General features: G+C 46.0%; 1 protein-coding gene across 1 annotated transcript; it reads left to right on the forward strand.

Annotated features, from left to right (window-relative positions):
* The first annotated feature begins 8528 nt into the window (after nt 1-8528).
* On the forward strand, nt 8529-18472 carry SLC38A5 (solute carrier family 38 member 5). Its single transcript, XM_024579980.2, is given in 12 exon segments — nt 8529-8574; nt 9557-9596; nt 9676-9755; nt 10137-10215; nt 10319-10353; nt 10356-10392; nt 11107-11199; nt 11336-11413; nt 13111-13193; nt 13697-13755; nt 13859-13996; nt 18167-18472. Coding segments are annotated over 12 exon segments (1074 nt in total).
* The last annotated feature ends 5101 nt before the right edge of the window (nt 18473-23573 follow it).

Consider the following 23573-nt stretch of genomic DNA (forward strand, 5'->3'; position numbering starts at 1 on the left):
TCATCTTGTTAGATTTCAAGTTACCAATATGTAGTCATGAAACACAGAATTTAGAAGCAGTATTGCTCCATTGTGTCCTATTTCTACTGTACAGTTAAAATAGGGGTAAATGACCTCAAGAGCATAGAAAATAGTGAAATGCAATCAAATAAGGAAGTGATGAGTTTTGAGTATCATCTTTTAAAAATCTAATTTATTTAATTGTAAGTTTATGTCATTTTATTTTTAGTAATAGCTGTGTTTAACCACCAGTTTACAAAATTCCTGATAATTGAACAAGCAGTCTGCACACCTGTACAGGTAGGCTCCAGCAGACTGCTGAATCCTTTCCTTGAACTCATTTTAATCCTTACAACAACCATATGAGGTAGTTACTGTAATTATCTCCAGTTTACAGATGAGGGACCAGACAAGGGAGGATATACACTATCTCACTTAACATCATAGATGTATTTTTGGAAACTGGGGCTTTAAGCACAATGACATATAACGAAGGAAGTCAATTTTACCATAGGCTAACTGATATAAACAAGAATCAAGTTCCTACAGCATATTGCTGGTCACAAAAACATTACTGAATTTCTAAATGAAGACCCAAAACATTTCTAATATTAAACATTGAAATAAGTGTGAACTATGCATACATTTAAGAAAGATTAATAAAAACAAGTAAGATAATTCTTTTCTAACCTGCTTATTCCAGTTTAGGGTCACAGGTGGCTGAGCCTATCCCAACAGCTCAGGATAGAAGGTGGGACCCAACCTTGGACAGGATGCCCTTCCATGACAGGAGGCACTGACATACACACCCACACTCATTCAGATTGGGACAATGTAGACATGCTAATTCACCAAATGTTCATATGTTTGGAATATGGGAGGACATTGGAGTCCCTGGAGAAAACCCATGCAGATGTGGGGAGAACATGTGAACTTCACACAATGGCCCTGGCTGAGAATTGATTTTTTCCTCATCAATGGTATAATAAACAACTTTGAACAAAATGATGCTATTTGAGCCTTTACTGGTGTGGCTCAGTTGGTTGGTTGTGGTGCCACAAAGTGAAAGGTCGCCGGTTCGATTCCTGGTCAGGGCACATGCCTGGGTTGTGAGTTCAGCCCCCAGTCAGGACACATATAAGACACAACCAATGGATGTTTCTATTTTACATTGATGTTTCTCTCCCTCTCTTTTTCCCTCCCTTCTCCTTTCTCTAAAAATTAAAAAAAGAAAGAGGAAAAAAAAGGATGTTATTTGAGGATAACCTGTCCTCAAATATATATATATATGGTATATAAACATATATGGTATTTAATATGTATGATTATACAGAAATATAATGATATATAATATTTACTAGTATATAAATTATATGCTATTAATCAAATATAATAAACATAAATATGCTATTATATATAAATATAAGAAAACATAATAGTATATATTTATGCATTTTGTATAGTGTATATATAAACTATATGTTATAATATATGTGCATATGCTGATATATAAACATGCTATATCTATATACATTTACTTACTGAAGTAACTGTACTAAATATAAATATATTTAAATCGTTTTTCTTTTATTGATTCTGGAGAGAGGGGATGGGAAGGTGAAAGAGGGAGAGAAACATCTATATGAGAGAGAAACTTTGATCAATTGCCTCTTGTGCGCCACCCAAATGGAGACCAAACCTGCAACCCAGGCAAGTGTCCTGACAGGGAATCAAACCCAAGACCTTTTGGTTTGCACGACGATGCCCAATCAACTGAGCCACACTGGCCGGGGTAATATAATATTAAATATGTAAATATATAATGTTACATCAGGTGGTGTAAAAGCTATGAGGAATAATAAGGTAGGATGAAAGGGATGGAGAGTAAGAGAAGGATTGAATTGCTAATTCAGTTATATGTCAGGGAAGTCTTCTCTGAGGAGGTAACATTTGAGCTGAGACCTGAGACATGAAGAGGAGTGCACCCTACCAATATTTGGAGGAAGAGCATTCCAGGCAGAGGGAACACCAAGTGCGAAGACCCTGAAATGTTCAAAGAACTAAACAACTGATTCATCATTCCTTAGAAATGTAAGCTTCACTAGACAGGGATTTCTGTTCTGTCTTGTTCATTGCTACCTGCCACGCACCTAGAATAGGGCCTGGCACACAGTAGGTGTTAGATAGATGTTTGTTGAATCTGAGGCAGGATGGTAAGAAGCTAGGAAAATTCCTTGGCAAATGGAATAGGAAAACAGACAGACAGCTGAACACAATGGCTGAGCGGTTTACAGCCAGGTGCAGAGTGTCACCTTCTGGGGATAACATCTAGGCCTCCCTTGTAGTTCAGCCCCAGGCCCAGAAAAGCAGAAAAATCAGGTGGGTGCTGCCAGAACCAGCTGCAATTACTGACTGCCCTGGCACTGACCAATCAGCAGAGACCACAACCCTGAAAAATCACACCTGGAAAACTGATGAATATTCTGCTGAGATCCTCCCCTGAGACCTCCCCTAAGATTCCCACCTGCAAGGAAGAGAGAAAAGCCTCAAGACAAGGAGTTAGCCCCCTACCCAGCAGCCTGTGCCAATCCCTCCCCCCTCTACTTCCTCCACTCCTTCCTCCGCAGGCACACATCTGCTAAACTCTAAGGAACCCCATAAGACTTGCAACCAGGGGAGCAATGAGCAGCAGCAGGTATTCCCAGGCTAACCCCTTAAACCTGTCCCCAAGGCCCCCTTTTCTTTGACTTGCCAGTGAGCTAAGGCAGCCCAGCCTAGGCTCTCCTGTTGCTTTTTCTATGCTGAGCCCTTCCTTGTTTTACTGTCCCCAGCTTTAATAAATATTCCCTCGTAGTCACCTGGACTCGTGTTGCAAAGTCTTTCCTACACAAAGTCAAGAACCCTACTGGCTGGCATTGGGCAGACCCACTCAGGGCCAGGTCCCCTGCCCGGTGACAAATCCACTCTTTGTTGCTCCTTTCCTTCATTCTTTTCTCAGTGGTGCGTTCTGCTTTTATGTGGGGCCCTGGGAGGTGTAGACAGATGACAGGCATACACAGACATGGAGAGACACCCCCTGGTCTTCCTGAGACCCAGGGAGGAAGCAACAAGAGCTTGTCAAGGGGAGCCCAAGGGCCTCACGGGGGTGGTGGGAACACAACTGCCTGCGAAAGTGAGCAAGTGTGAGAAAGCAAGGGTTCCAGCCACCAGCCACTGCTCTACTGAGAAGAGGGCGTGCCAGGCATTAGAGACCCATGTGCACCTTGTGGGACGCTTGCTGCGTCCTGTTTTCTTGCCTCTCACAAAGGGGATATTTAATTTTTTGCAAAGAAACTTGCTTCCTCCAGCAGGGCCAGGGGGTTGAAGGAAGGAACCAGGCTCTGAACTCCCCATGCTCTTCCTGAAGTAAGGTGTCAGGCTGCAGCTCCCGCCTGACACCCCACTGAGTATAAAGGTGTCCTCTCCTTGGTCTCCTGAAGATGTGAAGGAGGGGGAAGCTGCCAGGCCAGCTCTGTATGGGAGAGCATCTTACCGCTTGAGGGAAAGACACAGGTGGTCCAGGTGCAGGGGACAAGCCTTGCTTTGAGTCAGGGTGGCTTTGAGAGACTGAAGTTACTCAGTGGGGGGCTTGCATAAAAGGGGAGATTAGAATCCTAAATGTAGCCAGTGAGGGGCTGCTTTTCACAGCAGAGTAGAATTCATTAATTTCTTTCACAAATATTGCATTGGCCAAAAAGTTCATTTGGCTTTTTCCAGAAGATGGCTCTAAGTAGTGCTTAGTTTTCTTCAACTTCATTTGAAACAGTTTTGTTAAATTGTATCGTGACAGCTGTCATATCAGCGTGCATTTATTTGTTTTTAAATAAATGGTATTTTTTTCAACCACTGAACCACCAATGCCTAGCCACTAAATAAATGGTATTTTAAAAAAGATTGTATTTATTTAATTTTAGAGGGGAGGGGAGGGCGAAAGAGAGGGAGAGAAACATCAGTGTGTGGTTGCCTCTCATGCTCCCCCTACTGGGGACCTGGCCCAGCAACACGGGCACATGCCCTGTCTGGGAATCAAACCAGTGGCTCATTGGTTCACAGGACAGCACTCAACCCACTGAGCCACACCAGCCTAGGGCTCAGTGTGCATTTAAAAAAACTTATCTAAATTGGTGAAATTTTGTGTAGCCATTTTAATATTGAAGATGAAAGAAAATATGCAACATTTTCAGCATATCATGTTTTATTATTTCAAGAAAGGTAACAACGCAACTGAAATGCAAAAAAAGATTTGTGCAGTGTATGGAGAACGTGCTGTGGCTGATCGAATGTGTCAAAAATGGTTTGCAAAGTTTTGTGCTGGAGATTTCTCGCTTGATAATGCTCCACGGTTTGGTAGACCATTTGAAGTTGATGGCGATCAAACTGAGACATTGAGAACAATCTCAATAGAGATTGAGTCTGTGGGAGATAGCCGACAGACTCAAAATATCCAAATCAATAAAGTTATTGGTAAAAATGAAAAATATGTTTTTAATTTAAGGAAAACACCATAATGGACTTTTTGGCCAACTCGATATGTTATTGAGCAATTACTGTGTGTCAAGAATTGTTCTAAGTGATTTACCTGTATTCATTCAACCTTACCAATGGCCCTAGGCATCATCACGCCCTGGGGGAAGCTGAAACTGTCAGGTTTCAGAACTGGCTCCTGGCCACACAGCTAGAAAGGGGCAGAACTGGGAAAGCTTTTGCTGTTAACCGCTTTGCTCTGTGGCTCCCTCCCCTGAAGACTGCTGAGTTTTGATGAAAAGCAGGGGTCTGCTTGGAAGAACTGACAAGAACCCAAACTGACTTTTAAGAGACTCAATAGGAATTCCAAATGTCACCCAAGGGTCTGCTTTCTTGAACCATCAAAAGCTTTAAATGACCCTGAGAAAGGGCCCTACTGTGATGAACTAATAAAGTATTATTATCCCTGACACAACTTCAGTACCTAGGTCAAGCTTAAAGATATGTTACTTCCAAAGCAGGTTTCCTGCCCCCCACCGCCAGATTTCACTTTCCTTTTATTTTTCCTCCTACCAGCATGTGTTGAGCAACTGCTATTTTCAGTGCCTTGCAATTTAGCTGAGCTATGGGGTGCAGAGCTGGATGAGGGTTAGTGCGTGCCCTAGAAGAGTTCACTTGGCAGAAATAAACAAAATAATGATGATAATATGACACCTGATAAGTAGCATTTATGGAGCACATGCTGTATGCCTGGTGGCCCTGTGCTGGACAATGTTGGAGGGTGGGGAAGGCCCTGGGAGAGAAGGGGAGGGTAGGGAGGGGAAGGGAGTGATCAAAGCAGAAAGTTGTTATCCAGAGGTGGTGGATGGGGGTATGTGTTTCTTTGTCCAAGTACGCTAGTTCTTTGGACAGGGCACTTCAGACTTTTCTTGAAATCTAGACAGCTCCCTAGCTCCCTGCCCCCTTAGTCATCCGAGCCAAGGCCTCTGCTGACAGGTGTCTCTTTCCCTGGCTTGCCTGTAGCACAGATGTGTAATGGCTCTGGGGGGCGGGGAGGAGGAATATCAGAGGAGAGAGATATCAGAGTAGGTCAGGATAAACAGGGGAGTGTGTGTGTGAATACCCCAAATGCATCTCATCTGCCTACACATGTTCTTGGCCACAAACATACATATCGGAGCTCCACATGTATCTTCCTGTGTAACTAACCCAGTTGTGTCTTGTGTCTATGGCTGTCTGTCCAATTCGTGTTTCCTTTTTGGTTATCTCTGTGTCGGTACTGTCTGCTTGGGCAACTCATCTACACCGGGCTCTGTGTGTGTGTTCTTTGAATGTTCATGTGTTTGCTTTGTAGTGCTTGTGGGTGATTCATGTGTTTCTCTTTCTCTTCTCTGTGTGTCACCTATGTACGTGTCTTTCTTCTCTGCCACTGTGCTTCTGTCCTTGGTGAGCGGCTGTAGGTATGTGTGCCCTCTGGGTGTTTCTTTTGGTGTCATTGTATGTATATTATCTGTTTCCCTTTTCTTCTTCAGGCAGCTTTAGGTGTATTTTCTGGATTTCCTTTAACAATAGGGAGAGTACTCTCTGTACTCTGGTTTTCCTGGTTGTGCCCCCGTCTATGCACTCCCCACCTGTTTCTTCTTGACTTGATTGGTGAATAGTTGTATGTGTACATGGCTGTGTGCAGCCATCTGCTTGAAGGCAGTTGGTGCGTGTCTGTGCCTGTGGCTTCTCTGTCTTTACAATCCTGTCTGCTGTGAGTACTTCTCTCTGTGGCTAGAGCTGGATGTGGTCACATATGCTCACAAGTCCACACATGAGTTCATATCCACACAGATCATTATAGAGCCTGAATCTGGACTTTGGCCTCCGGGGCCCTCTAAACCCTGAAGTTTGCGTGGCAGAAACTGAGCCTGTGCATGGTATTGTTGGCTGTGTGAAATTGATAGGGGACTCAAGAGTTGGAAAGTTTTAGTTTAAGGTAAAAAGTTATAAGCCTCACAAGTAATGCATACGTTAAAGCTTTTATTTCAGAAACTACAGATAAGGCCTGTCCTGGCTCTTGGGAAAACAGCCGACCTCCTGGGGCACTGCTAAAGATCACCGCCTGGGGACAACTGGAGGCATCCGGGCCATTGTCTTGTTCCAGGGAGAGACAGACGACCCCCCCCCCCCCCGCCCCCCAGGGAACAGCTAACCGCCCAGGACAGGAATGTTGGTTTCTTTCACCCAATCCTTCCTGAATCTGAAAGCCCTCACGCACCTTGTTTATTCCCCGTTATAAAAAGTCTGGCCTGGAAAGAGAAGGGAAGATGGTCTGTTAGGGTATGAGCCCACCATCCTCTCAGATCACCAGCCATCTGAATAAAGCACCCATAAAAATTCAATCACTATCATTGCTTATTGGGTTTGGTGTGACAGGCAGCTCGAACGCTGGTGTCTGAACCAGTTTCAAAATCAGATTTGTTTGTGTACATTGTGTGAAGCTGTGAGCCTGTGTGTGATTTGCCTTTTGGTTCTCTTGAGTGTGGCTGTGAGTCCATGGGCGTGCCTGTGAGTCCACGGGCGATGATGTCCATGAATCTCAAGTGGCTCCAGGTGAGCCTATCCTTGTGCCACTCTATGCTGTCTGGGTGTGGTCTAAGGCTGTGGGTGATGATGTCTGTTAAGACTAAGTCACTCCATGTGGCTGTATGTGACTACCATGGGCGTGGGCTCTCCATGTTCAGTCTATGTGTATTCATATCTGTCAGCATGTATTCTGTGTATGTGGCTGTGAGTGTGCATGCAGTTTTGTGTCTCTGGCCCTGGCAGGGTAGCTCAGTGGGTTGGAGCACTGTCTCGATACTCCAGGGTTGTGGGTTCAGTCCCTGGTTAGGGCACATACAAGAAGCAACCATGAATACATGGATGGGTGGAACAACAACAACAAAAAATCGATGTTGTTTTTCTCTCTCTCTCTCTCTCTCTTAAATAAATTTTAAACATCTTAAAAAAGTTTGTATCTCTCTAGGTGATGGGAGTCTGCCTCCATCTCTGAGCCCCTGGACGGAGCTGTCATCCCTGAGTGTGGGGGAGTCTCTCTCCTTCAGTGTTGAAGTAAATGCCCTATCCCTTGCCCTCCTCCAACTGCAGGTGGGGTGGGGGCATCTAAGTTAACTTTGAATCCCAGCCAGCCCTTGGCCTTTCTGGGAATTCTGTGTTCCCTGTGGGGGGTGGGGGGTGGGCGGGTAGGTGGAGGGGCCCAGACAGAGGGCTCTTGTCCACTTGGGCCTCAAGCAGCCCAGTAGATCTGGGCCAGAACCCCAAGTCCATCTCACCTGATTCCCTGCAGGAGATGCATTCTTTGCCTCAGAAAGACATGCTGTTACATACCTGGATGGAAGTGGACAGGATCCTCCCCCCCTCACCCCCGCCCCATATAAGACAGGTAGACCTACAGACAGTGGAGCTCCTCAGTTAGGGTGTGAACAGGCCCCACCCAACGCCAGAGGCAGAAGGAGGGAAAATGAATTATAACTAAAACGTCTTCCCAGAAAACACAAAAACAAAAACAAAAAACCCGCGGGCCAGATGGGGCCGGGGCTGCTCTGATTAGTCCCTGAGCAAGCACCTCAGCTGCTAATTGGCCGCTGGGCGGGGCAGGGCGGGGCCAGGGGCCAGTGAGCCAGAGCCCTGCGGCTCTGGGGTCCTCCAGCCTTAGTCTGAATCCTGCCACTTAAGGAGCTCAGAGGAGTAAGGAGGTGAGGAGGGGATACAGGCCATAGTGGGGGGTTTGGAGACTCCAAGGCACGAGTGAGGGTCCTAGGAGGGGGTTTGAGGGATTTCTGGAGGTCTTTTTAGCACTAGTGGAGAATTGAATGGGAGGGGGAGTCCTCTGGTACCTTGCACCCAGGAAGTGAATTTAGGAGTGGGTAGGAGTCCTTAGAGAGTGCTCACGGCTGAGGATGGGGCTCCATAAGAGTACTCCACATCCCAGAAAGGGAATTAAGGGTGGGGGTCTCCTGGAGGCAGTTTTAGCAACGATGGGGGCCTGGAATGGGGATTTCTGGGCTATTGCATTTGCAGGAAGTGAGCTCTGGGATGGGTTTTTTTTCAGAGACATTCCACCCAGAAACAGAAACTGTAGGCTGGCCTGGGGATCAAACAGACACCCCCGTCACCCTGGAAACGCATCAAGTCCTGGAGGGGACTTCTGATGAAAATCTCAGAGACAGCTTATCCTCGGGAGGGTATTTAGGGCTCAGGCCAGATTCCTGAGACACCCCAAATCCAGGAAGGATCTCAAGTCTGGAAGTGTCCACAGCTACTTCTGCCAAAAGGAGTTTAAGACTTGACAGGGGACCTAGAAAATACCCTTGGTCCCTAAAAGGGGGATTAAGGGGAGCATTCCTGGGTCACTTCTGTCCCTGGAAGGGGACTCAGTTGGGGAATTGTCTCTGACTTGTAGTGAGGATATTCAGGGTTATGACAGGTAGAGTTTGCAGTGGCAGGGCTGGGGTCTCCAAGCACGTCCCCACCCCTCGCCCAGTCGATTCATTGATCTACAGGTTGCATCACCTCTGGGCTTGACTTGGGGCCCAGGAGGGAAGGAGGGGGGTAGGGGGCATTATGAGAGGTGGGGCAGTCTGCCGACAGGTGTCCCAGCAACAAGCAAGGCCTGGCCACACGGTGAGGGTGGAGGAAATTGGGGGTGGGGGGCAGTGTGCTGACCTGGAAGACCTGGGAAGGAAAGAGACAGCAAAAAGACAGAGTCTAGGGTCTGGGAAGAGAGGTTATTGCAGCTCCAAATGGCCATCTCATCTGCTGTGGGGCTGGTCTCTCTCTTTATTTCTGTCTCTCCCCTCTATTTATCCCTCCATGTCTCTCCGACTAACTGTTGGTGTTATCCTTCTGACGCCCTTTTCTCTCTTCCATATCTACCTCTCTCAGCCTCTCACTCACCTTTGCTTCTTTCCATTTATCTCTCTGTCATCCCTCTGTTCCTGTTCCCCTCACCTCATCTCTGTTTGTGTTTCTCTACCTGTCTTTATCTGAACCCCTACCCCTTCAGATCCAAAGATGAATGGAGCCCTAACTGTGGGTGCTGTGCGGTGAGTCAGGGCCCAAGGGGTTGAGGTCAGGGGATCAGGATTACCCTCTTATCAGCCCCAATTTCTCTGCCCTCTCCAGCTACAGGCAGGAACGCCAGGGCTTTCTGCCCAGCCATAGTCCTGCTCCTGGGAGGAAGCCAGCCCAGTTCATGGATGTGAGTGCACAGGATCTGTCCCAGATGCACCTTGTCTAGCTCATCTCCTTCCCTACTCATCCCTCTTCCTGGCTACTACTTCTTCCCAGCTGCTCCTCATTTCCAGCTACTCCCCTCCCCAGTTGTTTTCCTTTGTGCTCTACCCTCTTCCGTTCCTCTCTACTTATAGATGCTCCCTTCCAAAATTTCTCCTAGTTTTCCCCTTCCTGGCTCTCCCTTTCCCAGCTTCTTCCAATCTTCAACTCCTTTTCTTTGCTAACTTCTTTATTTCTCCTCTGGTCCTTCCTGGGCTTCCTCCTGCCCCAGTCTTTCCCAGGCCCCAGCATTGGTATCCTTACCTGGCCTCCCACCCCATGAGTGCCTGGGCCTTGTTCCTTACCCACAGAAGACACAGTGTTCAACCTCAGAAATGCCATCACGGACAGTGGCATCCTGGGGTTGGCTTATGCCATGGCCCACATAGGGTCCTCTTCATCTTGTGAGTCCTGGGTGGCCTGGGGAGCAGGGGTGTTTGGGGGCAGGTGGGAGGCCTGGGGGGCCAAGTTCAAATTGTGACATCTGCCTCAGGGCCCTGTTGCTGTGTATTGCTCTTCTGTCTTCATACTCCATCTCCTGCTGACCTGTGCTGGTGTTGTAGGTGAGTCACAGAGCTCAACTCGGACCCCAGACTCACTCTCCTGATCTGAGACCCCAGATTTCAACCTAAACCCCAGACTCTGGACATACAACTCTGACTCCAGATCCTGGACCCAGGACTCCAGACCCAACACTTAACTCCCTGCAGTCTAGACTCTAGACTGTGCCCTGGACCTCAGACCTCATCTGGACCCCAGATCCCCAATTCCCAATCTCCACCCCTCACCCATTATCCAGGCCATAAATTCTGTTGTTCAGACCCTCTCCACCTCCAGACCACTACATTCCACCACTCAGTTTCTAGCCACCCCCAACCATGGAAGCTAGCTGTACAGCCCCAAGACCCAGTTCTCAGGCCCAGCTTCCAAGTTCCCAATGCCCCAGATCTCAGACTTCACTCCCACCATGGTCTCAGACTACGTATATGTGATTTGCTCCCAAGACCCCCACTACCCACCTCCAGCCCACCTCCAGCCTTTTGCCTGGCCACAGTTCCTGGCCACAGATCCCACCTCACAGTTCTACCCCCAAGCACAATCTTAACTGCTTAACCCTCACCCCCAGCCCCCATCAATCAGACCTAATTACTTCAAGTCCCAACTCCCCAGTCCTCAGACCCTCTGACCCTGACCTCAATCCTGGTCTGGCTTCCTAGACCCACAACCTGTGGCTTCCTGGACCCACAACTTGTTCCTTCCTGTCCCCTGCCTCGCTACAAGTGTCCGATCCTAGGAGCAGCTGGGACAGAAGGCGCTGGGGCCTGTGGGGAGGGTAGTGGTGGCTATAGTCGTCTGTCTGCACAATGTTGGGGGAGAGAAGTCTGGGAGATGAGGGTCATCTTGGGGGAAGGGGGTGCGGTGAGGTGGGCTTCCCTGGCTGGGCTGGAGAAGATGGGGTAGGAGGACAAGGGGAATCCTTTTGCTTACACCTCCCTCCACCCGCACCAAACATGTCCAGTTACCTGTTCATCATCAAATCTGAACTCCCCCTGGTTATTGGTGGATTACTGTGCATGGACCCTGAGGGGTGAGTGAGCAACACCCCTTGGCTCTGGTTCACAGGTCATTGACTGCCTGTCAGGTCTGGCAGTTGTCTTCAACTCTGTCTCCCAAATGTTCTGTTTTGAGACTGTTGGGCAGTCCACTTTAGTCAGACTGTGTTTCCTGTGTGCCTGTAGCTCTGACTATAGGAGTCCAGTAGACCATGTGTATTGATTTCTGTGACTTATTCTGGCTGATTCCATCTGGTGGCTGATATGTCCTGTGTACTCTGATGCTGAGCATGTGACTACTCTCTAGTAGCTCTAAACTCCGTCTGTGGGTTTGCCTTTGTTACTGTTGTACTGGCAGGTTCTCTTATCAGCTGTATGAGAGCCAACTACAACTGTGCCTGTATACTGTGATTTCAACCATGTGTGTTTGACATTTGTTTACTTTCCCCTATCTGGAAGATTCTGTTTGATTCTGGGTCCATTAGGCTGGCTGAGTCTGTCTCGCTATAAGTGTGTGGTCACTGTCTCCAGTGGTGTGTGTGTGTGTGTGTGTGTGTGCTGTGTACTGTCATGCCAGCTATGTATATGTGATTTCGTTCCAACTGTATGTGCCAGTAGACTCCATCTATGTGATTATAGAAATTTAGTGACCATTTTTCTGGCAAATTCTCTCTGGCTGTGTGTGTGATCCTCAACTATGACTGTATATATCCTCTGTGTTTTTCCAACCATGTATGTTTGATTGTTGTTCTGAGTATGCATCCACATGACAGCATTTTTGATTCTGGATCCATGTGGTGGCTGAACCTGTTCAGTCATTTGTATATGATGGTTGACTCTGTGTGTCTTGTTAGATTTGTGGTTTGACTCTGAAACCATCCAGGTAGGTGACAGTCTATGCACCCATCAGTGTCTAATTATAATTAGCTCCCACTGTATGTATGGCCAATGATGCTTTGTTGATTTATTCGTGTGTAACTTTGTGTATGAGGCAGAAAGAGAGTGTGTGAATGCCTGGAACATAGTAGGTACTCAATAAAATTCTTTTGAATACATGAGCAGTTGTTCAGCTGATTCTGTACTAAATATCTTGCCTGGGTACCTCCCTCCAATATCTGTATAGATCCCACTGTTTCTTTCAGCTTGGTTTCAATATTGTGGCTAGCTGGCTGATCCATATGGCCGCTGTTTCTGTTTTTGGCCATGTGGTCAAATGGGCCCAGCTCCTTTCAGGTCTTCAACAAAACTTGAGCTGTTCAAACAGCCACCCATGCGCATTTCTGACTTTTTGTCTAACTCCGCATCATTGCCTGCCTGCCAGCCAGATCATCAGACTGTTGTTTTACCCGTCAGACACCAGGATCATGGCTCACTCTGTGCCTGGCACCTTGTATTGGATTATTTGAGTCTGACTGACTTGGGGTATTGTTTTTCCATTAGGTTGTATGTCCATTTGTGAGTCTGACAGCACTGTTTTGTCTAGCTGTGCTTGTGTTCTCAAATATATTCTTCTGAAAGTGTCTGACTGATTGTCTGATAATCAGTCTGGCTACTTCTGTAACTCTTGTTGTGCCATCACTGTAACCACCTGAATGATTTCTCACAGCTGAACTGTTGGCTCATCTCTACTGATATTGGGCAGAACTCTGTCTGTCTGACTATCTTCTGTGAGTGTCTGCCTGGTAGTTTTCTTTGGCAGGCAGCTAGTCACTATGTTTGCCTGTCTCCCTAGAAACTGGTTCTTGACGAGCAACTTCCTCCTCCTCCTCATCAGAGTGTTAATCATCCTGCCACTGGCCCTCATGAGACACTTCGGTAAGAAGCTTCCTGAGTTGGTCATTGGATAGTGAGGTTAGAGAATGGGAGACGGACTGAGAGAATACCCATTTTCAAGGACTGTGGAATAGCAGGGGAGAGCTTGTTTGATGTGGGTTTTTTTTTTAAAGATTTTATTTATTCATCCTTAGAGAGGGGGCAAGAGGAGAGAAACATCAATGTGTGGCTGCCTCCTGGGCACCCCCTGCTGGGGACCTAGCCCACAACCCAGGCATGTGTCCTGACCAGGAATTGAACCGGCAACCCCTTGGTTCACAGGCCGGCACTCCATCCACTGAGCTATACCAGCCAGGGCTGATGTGGGTTTTAACAGATAAACAGGAGTTTGCTATGGAGGGGAGGCTGGTCCAGGTAGAAGTAAAAGCTTATGAAAAGGTGTGGCATAATTGGGGTAAGGGGTCTTGGAGGCCAGACTGGGGGTTTAATATTTGCTGTAGGGGGTCCCCTGGATTTTTGAATATCTGTGTTATTGACCCTTTTAGGCTACCTGGGGTATACCAGTGGTCTTTCCCTGACCTATATGCTGTTTTTCCTCATTTTGGTGAGTCTGAGAGAGTAGGACTGGAAAAAGTGGAGAAAGTTTGGGACTTTGGGACACAGTCTTCCCTGTAACCTCACCTTCCCACCCTCTCTCCATCCCTCAGGTCATTTATAAGAAGTTCCAGCTTGGTCATGCTGTGGGTTGTAATGATACAGCAGTGGACAGTAAGAGCACCCTGAGCCTTCCCATCCAGGAACTCAACAGAAGCTGCGAGGCCCAGTGGTTCACAATGGACTCACAGGTGGGTGTACAGGCTGATAGGGCTTGTACCACACTCAAGCCCTCTGGTCCTGTCACACAGTGTGCTCTTCTCTGAGTTGCAGACAAGTATTGAACATTGGTGGCTTCCAAGTTTCTTTTCTTTTTTTAAAGTATATTTTATTGATTATGCTATTACACTCGTCCCAGTTTTTTTCTCCCCTTTATCCCCCCTCTGCCCTGTACCCCCTACCCTCCAGCATTCCCCTCCCCCTTATTTCATGTCCATGGGTTGTAAATACAAGTTCTTTGGCTTCTCTATTTCCCATACTATTCTTAACCTACCCCTGTCTGTTTTGTACCTACCAGTTATGCTTGTTATTCCCTGTACCTTTTCCCCCATTCTCCCCCAACCCCTCCCCACTGATAACCCTCCATGTGATCTCCATTTCTGTGTTTCTGTTCCTGTTCTAGTTGTTTGCTTAGTTTTTGTTTTTGTTTTTTAGGTCCAGTTGTTGATAGTTGTCAGTTTGTTGTCATTATACTACTCATAGTTTTGATCTTCTTTTTCTTAGATAAGTCCTTTCAACATTTCATATAAGGGCTTGGTGATGATGAACTCCTTTAACTTGACCTTATCTGAGAAGCACTTTATCTGTCCTTCCATTGTAAATGATAGCTTTGCTGGATACAGTAATCTTGGATGTAGGCCCTTACCTTTCAGGATTTTGAATGCCTCTTTCCAGCCCCTTCTTGCCTGCAAGGTTTCTTTTGAGAAATCAGCTGACAGTCTTATGGGAACTCCTTTGTAAGTAACTCTCTCCTTTCCTCTTACTGCTTTCAAGATTCTCTCCTTATCTTTAGTCTTGGGTAACTTAATGATGATGTGCCTTGGTGTGTTCCTCCTTGGGTCCAATTTCGTTGGAATTCTCTGGGCTTCCTGGACTTCCTGGAAGTCTATTTCCTTTGCCAGACTGGGGAAGTTTTCCTTCATTATTTGTTCAAATAATTTTTCAATTTCTTGCTTTTCCTCTTCTCTTTCTGGCAGCCCTATGATTCAGATGTTGGAGTGCTTAAAGCTGTCCCAGAGATTCCTAAGCCTCTCCTCATTTTTCTGAATTCTTGTTTCTTCATTCTGTTCCAGTTGAATGTTTCTTTCTTCCTTTTGTTCCAAATCGTGGATTCGAGTCCCAGTTTCCTTCCCTTCACTGTTGGTTCCCTGTGTATTTTGCTTTATTTCACTTTGGGTAGCCTCCATTTCTTCCTTCATTTTGCGACCGAGTTCAATCAACTTTGTGAGCATCCTGATTACCAGTGTTTTGATCTCTGCATCAGATAGGTTGGCTATGTCCCTGTCACTTAGCTCTTTTTCTGGAGTTCTTTTTTTTTTTGGTAGTGTATAATTTTTTTTGATATGTTTATTGATTATGCTATTACAGTTGTCCCATTTCCGCCCCTTCACTCAACTCCATCCTGCCCACCCCCTCCCTCCCACATTCCCTCCCTATAGTTCATGTTCATGGGTCATACTTATAAGTTCTTTGGCTTCTACATTTCCTACACTATTCTTACCCTCCCCCTGTCTATTTTCCACCTATCATTTATGCTATTTATTCTCTGTACCTTTCCCCCCTCTCTCCCCCTCCCAATCCCCTATTGATAACCCTCCATGTGATCTCTATTTCTGTGATTCTGTTTCTGTTCTAGTTGTTTGCTTAGTTTTCTTTTGTTTTGGTTTTAGGTGTGGTTGTTAATAACTGTGAGTTTGCTGTCATTTTTACTGTTCCTATTTTTTATCTTCTTTTTCTTAGGTAAGTCCCTTTAACATTTCATATAATAATGGCTTGGTGCTGATGAACTCCTTTAACTGGACCTTATCTGAGAAGCACTTTATCTGCCCTTCCATTGTAAATGATAGCTTTGCTGGATACAGTAATCTTTGATGTAGGCCCTTGCCTTTCATGACTTGGAATACTTCTTGCCAGTCCCTTCTTGCCTGTAAGGTCTCTTTTGAGAAATCAGCTGACAGTCTTATGGGAAGACCTTTGTAGGTAACTGTCTCCTTTTCTCTTGCTGCTTCTAAGATTCTCTCCTTCTGTGTAATCTTGGGTAATGTCATTATGATGTGCCTTGGTGTGTTCCTCCTTGGGTCCAGCTTCTTTGGGACTCTCTGAGCTTCCTGGACTTCCCGGAAGTCTATTTCCTTCGCCAGACTGGGGAAGTTCTCCTTCATTATTTGTTCAAATAAGTTTTCAATTTTTTGTTCTTCTTCTTCTCCTTCTGGCACCCCTATAATTCGGATGTTGGAACGTTTCAAGATGTCCTGGAGGTTCCTAAGCCTCTCCTCATTTTTCCGAATTCTTGTTTTCTTCATTCTTTTCTGGTTGGATGTTTCTTTCTTCCTTCTGGTCCACACCGTTGATTTGAGTCCCAGTTTCCTTCGCATCACTATTGGTTCCCTGTACATTTTCCTTTGTTTCTCTTAGCATAGGCTTCATTTTTTCATCTAGTTTTCGAACAGATTCAACCAAGTCTGTGAGCATATTGATAACCAGTGCTTTGAACTGTGCATCCAATAGGTTGGCTATCTCTTCCTTGCTTAACTGTATTTTTTCTGGAGCTTTGAAGTGTTCTGTCATTTTGGGCCTTTTTTTTTTTTTGTCTTGGCGCATCTGTTACTTAAAGGGGTGGGGCGGGGTAATGCTGGTTGCTGCACTGTGAAGCTGTACGTGGGGGAGGGGCCGAGAGGGAGCAATGGCGCCCACTCCAGTCTCCACCGGTTTTCAGTCACTCCCTCTGCTACCCACAATCAAATTGGGCCCCTCTGGTGCTGGTTCCCAAGTGGGTGGGCTTGTGCACACTCTAGGCCCCTGTGGGTCTCTCCAACGACCTCTCCTGTGAGGCTGGGAGTCTCTCCTGCTGCCGCCCCAACCCCCATGGGCGTTTTCAATCAGAGGTATGAGGCTTTATTTCCCTGCGCTGGAGCCCTGGGTTACGCGGTCTGCTTCGCTCCCTGCGTTCATCCTGGTTTATCTGTGCGCGAATGTGGGGCCGCAGGGTCTGCTAGTGGTTTGACTGCCTGCCCCGAGACTCCGCCAGTCTCCGTCCTGCCACGGCCACTCGAGTCCTCTCCACCCCGGTGCCCGTCTCCGCCCCTCCTATCAGTCTGGATGTATGTTTCTTTTTTATCTACTTGGTGTCAGACTTCCTTGCCATTCGCTTTTCTGTCAGTTCTGGTTGTGTGAGGAGGCGCAGTGTGTCCACCTACGCCACCATCTTGGTTCTCCCTTTTCTGGAGTTTTGATCTGTTCTTTCACTTGGGCCATATTTCTTTGTCTTGGTACACCTGTGAAGTTGTAAGGGGGCAGAGCCTTAGCTATTCACCAGGGCGATGCAACCATCTTTGCTGCTTTGTGGCACTGTCTGTGGGAGAGGGGTTAGAGAGGGAACAATGCCGCTCACTCCCTCTGTTCTAGCTCCAGTTTCCAACGAACTCTCCTGTGAGACTGGGAGTTTCTCTTGCCTTTGCAGCCCCCACAGTATTTTACATCTAGATGTTTTGAGTCCTTAGTTTCCCCATGAGCCAGCCCCTCCTCGCTCATACAGTCTGTGGCCTTGCTGTGGGTCCTCTCCACTTGTCCTGCTGCCCTTCTCCACCCCTTCTACCAGTGTGGATGAATGTTTCTTTAACTCATTGGTTGTCAGAGTTCCATGCAGTCTGCTATTCTGGCAGTTGCAGTTGTTTATTGTTTTTAAATTGGTTGTTGTCCTTCTTTTGGTTGTGTGAGGAGGTGAAGTGTTTCTACCTATGCCTCCATCTTGGCTAGAACTCACATTCTCTTTTATTATGCCAAAACCTCCTTGTGGCTGATTTTATTTATTTATTTTTTATTGCCCCTTTGGCTGATTTTGGAACATTTACAAATAACCTAGCTCTCTCTTCTCATCAGAGGACTGCACAGTCTCGTACTTGTGGTCAGACTTTGCCATTTGATGAGCCAGTTCATGCTTAGCCACACTCTTTTTTTTTCTCTGCTATGCCACCTGTTTGGCTGCTCTGTGTCCCTGGGTCCTGGCATGAGGATGTTGATAATGTGAAGAGCCCTAGTTCAGCTGAGATGGACAAGTAGCATGAGTGAGAAATAGACCATAGTTGTCTATTTCATTTCAGCATAACCCATATGGGCTCTGAGCCCATATCCCTCCTCACCAGGAGAATGAAGCCTGGTGTGAAATAATAGAAAATACATATGTTGGCCTCTTCTCCTGTTGCTGGCACAGAGCACCTAAAACCCTTGTAACTTCCTACATGGAAAGAACACTAGAAGCATCTTTTGTTTTAATGAGGCAACTCTGGGTGGCTCATGAATGGCTCCTGGATGGAGGCTATTCACCAGAAAGACCAAAGCATGATTACAAGCTTAGAACTTTCAGCTTCACCCTCCATTCTCTGGAGAAGGAACAGGAGCTGGGAATGGAGTTAGTGATGGATCATGCCTATGTGATGAAGCCTCGATGAAATGTGAATAGTATGGGGCTCAGGGAGCTTCCATGTTGGTGAACACATCTACGTGCTGGGAGAGTGACACAACCTCATGTGACAGAAGCTCTTGTGCTTGGGACCTTTCCAGATATCGTCCTATGTATCTCTTCATTTGGCTGTTCATCTCTATCCTTTATCACATTCTTTATTATTTAATGCCCCAGTAAACATAAGTGTTTTCCTGAATTCTATGAGCTATTCTAGCAAATGACTGAACTTGAGGAGGGGTCATGTGAAACTTGGATTTATAGCCAGTTGGTCAGAAGTACAGGGACTTGCAATTGGCATTTGGGGTGGGAGAAGCAGTCTTGTGGGACTGGACCCTTAACCAGTGGGCTCTGAGGTAACTCTGGTGTCAGGATTGAACTGAATTGTGAGACACCCAGTTGGTGTTGTAGAAAAGAGTTTGGCGTGAGAAAAAACCCAAACATCTGCTCTCAGAAGTGTTTTGAGTGTGGCAGTAGTGTGAGAGTAAAGGAGAAACACAGGAGTGTTTTTCCCAGACAACTGGGATACCTCCCTATATATCCCACCCCTGGTTAGGCCTGGGCCAGGGGATCAAGATGTGTCCAGCTCATCATTTCCCAGGAAACTCTGGCCCAGAGAGAAATCATGAGACTTTCTTGACTCTTCTCTATAGGACTGAGAGCAGGGAGTCCCCTGGTGGACACACACTGGGACTGAAGAAGGGCTTTCCAAGCTGCAGGTTGACTCATGAACAGGTCAATGGAATGCTGTATGGAACCTGAGCAGAATTTCATGTTTTTAATGAATTACAATGGAATAACCTAGCACATTACAGAGTAGAATAGAAAATATAAAAGTGTATCATATGTAGAAAGGGTCAGCATGGTTTCATGAAGCATTTGTTTTAGAATCACTGCAAAAATGTGTTCTTTATTGTGAGTCTTGGTGAATAACGCTAAAAAGTTTCCTCCTGTGATGCACGTACTGTTCTTTCTCACACACTGCTGCACTTCCCAATTGTCTGCTAGGGAGTGGGATTAGCTATAGAACCAGTGTAAAAATTGTTGAAAGACAAACAAAACAGACAAGGTTTAAACAGTGATTTTGGACCCTCATCAAAAGAGCACATGCACCCACATGGGGTCCCAGGCTTGGATGGGGGGAGAAGGCTAATTGGGGATATGCTTGGGGCCATGTGCAGGCTGATTTTTGGAGTAGGGCAAAACCATACTAGCCCTGCATCTCAAAGTTTGGATCTGTCACATGAAGGAAGGGAAGGAGGAAAGCTCTATCTACCCATAGAACCTAAAGGAAAAACATTCCCCGTTGTGACTACAAAGTGTTTTCAAGTTGCCCTTACCTGCATCTGTCTCCCTTGCTGGACATCCAGTTGGTGGGAACCATCTTCCCAATGAAAAAGAAAAGTGAAAATTTTCAGGATCTCTTTTGGGTATTCTATTTTGTATTTGCATAGAGAATGATGTACTATGCAATGTCTATTAGCAGAGTATTAAATATGAGGAGTGTGGAACTATATTAGGGTAAAAGAGAATTTGTTTCTGCTGAGGCACAGGTAGAGCAGCATCCTCACTGACCTGGGTAGCACTTTGCTCTCACTGCTCTGCCATGCATGGTGTGCTCTTGCTTCTGGGGGACCTTGGCCCCAAGTGAGCTGACCCTTCACACCCTCCATCCTGACACTTTCTCCCTTTGGTGGCTATTAGAGCCCACACTGGGCCCTGGAACTTCTATACCTGCCCACTCTTCTACACACCCTGTGCATCTGCATTCTCCCCTGCCCCCATCAACACTGGGACCCAGCCTTTGCCTCTCTGGAGCTTCCACTCTGGAGCTTCTTCATCTTGGAAAACTGACCCTACATCTCCTACCCTGAGATCTGAGGCAGAATACAGAGCAATTCCCACACATCCAACCAACTGCAGAAACCTGTCTCCGGATTGTGGTGTACAGAGTCCGTCTAGTGAAAACTGGAAATATCCCCCAGTAGAATGTCAAGTTCATGTGGGCAGAGACATTTCTGTCTTGTTCCCCAATGTCTCTTCAGAACCAGGGACAGCGCTCAGTACAGGCCCATTAGGTGTTTGCTGAATGAATGAAACCTTTCTAGCAGCAATTGTACTTCTAAGTATGTGTACGAATGAACCAGTCACATGTGTGCATAGGCTGATGTGCACAAGAACAAGAGGAGCAAACAACTGGGAAAAACTTATGTTTATTAACTGGCAGTGACTGATGCTGGGAAAATGAATAATGGGGGTTTGAAACAGAGCAGCTACTAAACAGGAAACAGACTAAAAGGGACATGGCCAGGGCACTCCATTAGTGGAGAAGAGCACGTGGGAGATGCTTATAGTTGCACCCCGTGTGTGTACGTGTGTGTATACAAATGCATAAGAAAACACTCAGAATCCAACCCCTAGAATTGCCTTAGCAGTCAGGTCGGGGGAGGGGAGGGTATGAATCTTCTGTGCAGAGATAACTGACAATGCTTGTTTCATGAGGTAAGTACATGAATACATAGAGAGAAACAAGCATTAGGTATATGTGTTACTCATTAATGAGACTCTTAACATCTAACAGAATATTTGGCACATAGCAAGAAACATGTTTAACTTTTCTGTATTGTGAACATTTTCTTTCACTTGTACACCTGAAGACCAGGAGTTCACAGCTTTGCTCATGTTCATGAAGGGCCGCCATGTTCTGTTTTCTATCACGGGCACTTGTCACAACACTGAGTTGGAGGCAAGGAGAGAAAGAAAATAAGTGGCAGTGAGCTTCCATTGTCTGATCCATCAATACCTAACTCCTCATCCTGACAGGCAGGACCCCAAGCACTCCAATTCTGCCCTACCTTATGATGTGCACTCAAGTACCACTGCTACTCAAAGTGAATCTTCTGCTCATGCCACAGAGTGTCTCACCTGGTCTGATTTCCTAAGCTAGAGGACACTGTGGCCTATAGTTTGGGAGCTGAACAGGGGTTAGGAGCCCAGGGCATCAGGGGTGGGGAAGATCCCTGGATATATAAAACAATGAGTAGAAAGCGTGGGAAGCCTCATTTTATCTCAATGCTGCATTCCAAGGGTTTTGGCAAAGGAATGATTTGGGGAAGGAATGACAGATGGCATACCAGTCCCATAAGAACAGTTTTACATGGGTGGGGTCTGGTATGAAAGGTCACTTACATAGTCATCTTCTTCAGGGTCACTGATCTCTTCATACACAATAGGGTTCCCTCTTTTCCTCAGCCTATGGAGCCATACATTAGTTTTCCCTTTCCTTGATCCTGTGGTAGAGATGTGTTAGTTAATAAAGTTGTTAGATAAGAAGATGTCTCCTTCCCAAGAGTCCATGAGCGAAGGCTCAACTTGGTCTGTTGTCCACATCCTCTAGCTCAGACAGACTGAGATGTTAGACCCACACAAGCTATTTCAAATGCCTCCCACTGTCAGGTTTAGATTCCCAAACTCTTTAGTTACCAGAACATTCATTCAGACTTTTCAGCATACATTGTTTAGGGCATATTGTGTGTCAGACATTGAGCTGAGGGCTGTGGATACAACTCTGAGTAAGATATGTTTCCAGGTTATCATAGATGGAATTACTTGAGCACCATTCATGTCTTGGGTCATAGCTTTCATTCAGTGTTTTCAAACAATTAATTTTGATTCTTCATTTCCATTTTATAGAAGAATCTGGAGCTCAGAGAATATGGATGACCAGCCCACAGCAACACTGATTTTATGCCGATGAAAACTCAATCTGTGACTTTGGAAGTCCTGTTCTTAGCTCTCAGCTGCAGCTGAACAAGCTCAAGTCCAACTTGGACCCAGGCCTGTTCAGGATCCAGCCCTGACGGCAGTGCAGCCAGAGAGATTGTTCCTCCAAATTCACCCCCTTTCCTGGCATCTGCTTTCTGGGCTGACCAGAGGCACTCACTTTTCCCAGGCGGGTAGGGCTGTTTCTGAGCTGGCTCTGAGTCTGGTGTTACTGGCAGTAAGCTTCAAGTCATTTCCTTCCCTTGTTTCTTTCCTGGGCACCACCCATTTCATATGAAAGTCACATGTAAACAGTGTCAAAGCCATTTTTCTGGTGCTTTAAAACTTACAAAGTGTCTTCACATGCAGTGCCTTAATGAATATTCTCCACTTCTTGGGGAGATTATATGACCAATACCTCAACTGTGAGGAACCAGGGCAGTTAGAAGGAAAGAGGAATGGCCTAAATGACTAGAACACTTGGCTTCATGCTATTTCCAGACCGGCACTGTCACAAACATAGGAAGGCAGAGGGGACTGGTACTTCCTGTTGTGAGAGTGAGTGTTTGAATAGAAGAATCACCAGCACAGGGGGAGTAAACCCCTGTGGAGACAACCTGAACTTCATAAACATAAGAAAATGTCTATGAGCTTCGAAATGGGTCAGTGCTTTGGATTAGACTACTGTCACTGCCCCTGTGGTTTCAGGGAAATTATTTAGCATCTGTGACACCACATTTTCATTATTTTAGTTATTATGTGCTATTATTTTTATTAATATCCACCCAATTATTTGGATATAATAACAGTAACTCTTGTCATAAAAGTTTTCTTGTGGATTATGTAAATTCATCTGAATCGCTTAAAATATCTGGCATCACTATGAAGACAAAAGAAGTATGAGCTATCACAATATTCTCCCACTCTTACCATATTCACATACATGCAGGGAGAAAGGCTCTGTGGTCCTTCAGATTTGAAAGATACCTTCAGGTGTTTTCTTGGTTGGACTTTGGAAGTCTCCTGAGGGTGTTCATTGAAACGAGCATGATCAAGCATAGTTCTTTGGTGGATAAAGTTCCCAAAGTTGATGGAGATTACTGAAGTACCATGGAATTCTGAAGCAGGTGGTATAAATCCACTCACTGTCAAGAGGTTATTTTGAAGTTGGCTTCTGAATCTTCTCTAATAATGGTTTATTGATGTTATAAATTCATAACTTTTTTCATGATGGTTTCTGATGCGAACTAAACCCCATTACTGCCTCATCCCATTCCATGACACATTTCTTACTCTTTTTCTCAAAGAATCAACTCAATTAGTTGGGA

The sequence above is a fragment of the Desmodus rotundus genome, chromosome X, assembly GCF_022682495.2.
Source record: "Desmodus rotundus isolate HL8 chromosome X, HLdesRot8A.1, whole genome shotgun sequence".
NCBI classification, from domain to species: Eukaryota; Metazoa; Chordata; class Mammalia; order Chiroptera; family Phyllostomidae; genus Desmodus; species Desmodus rotundus.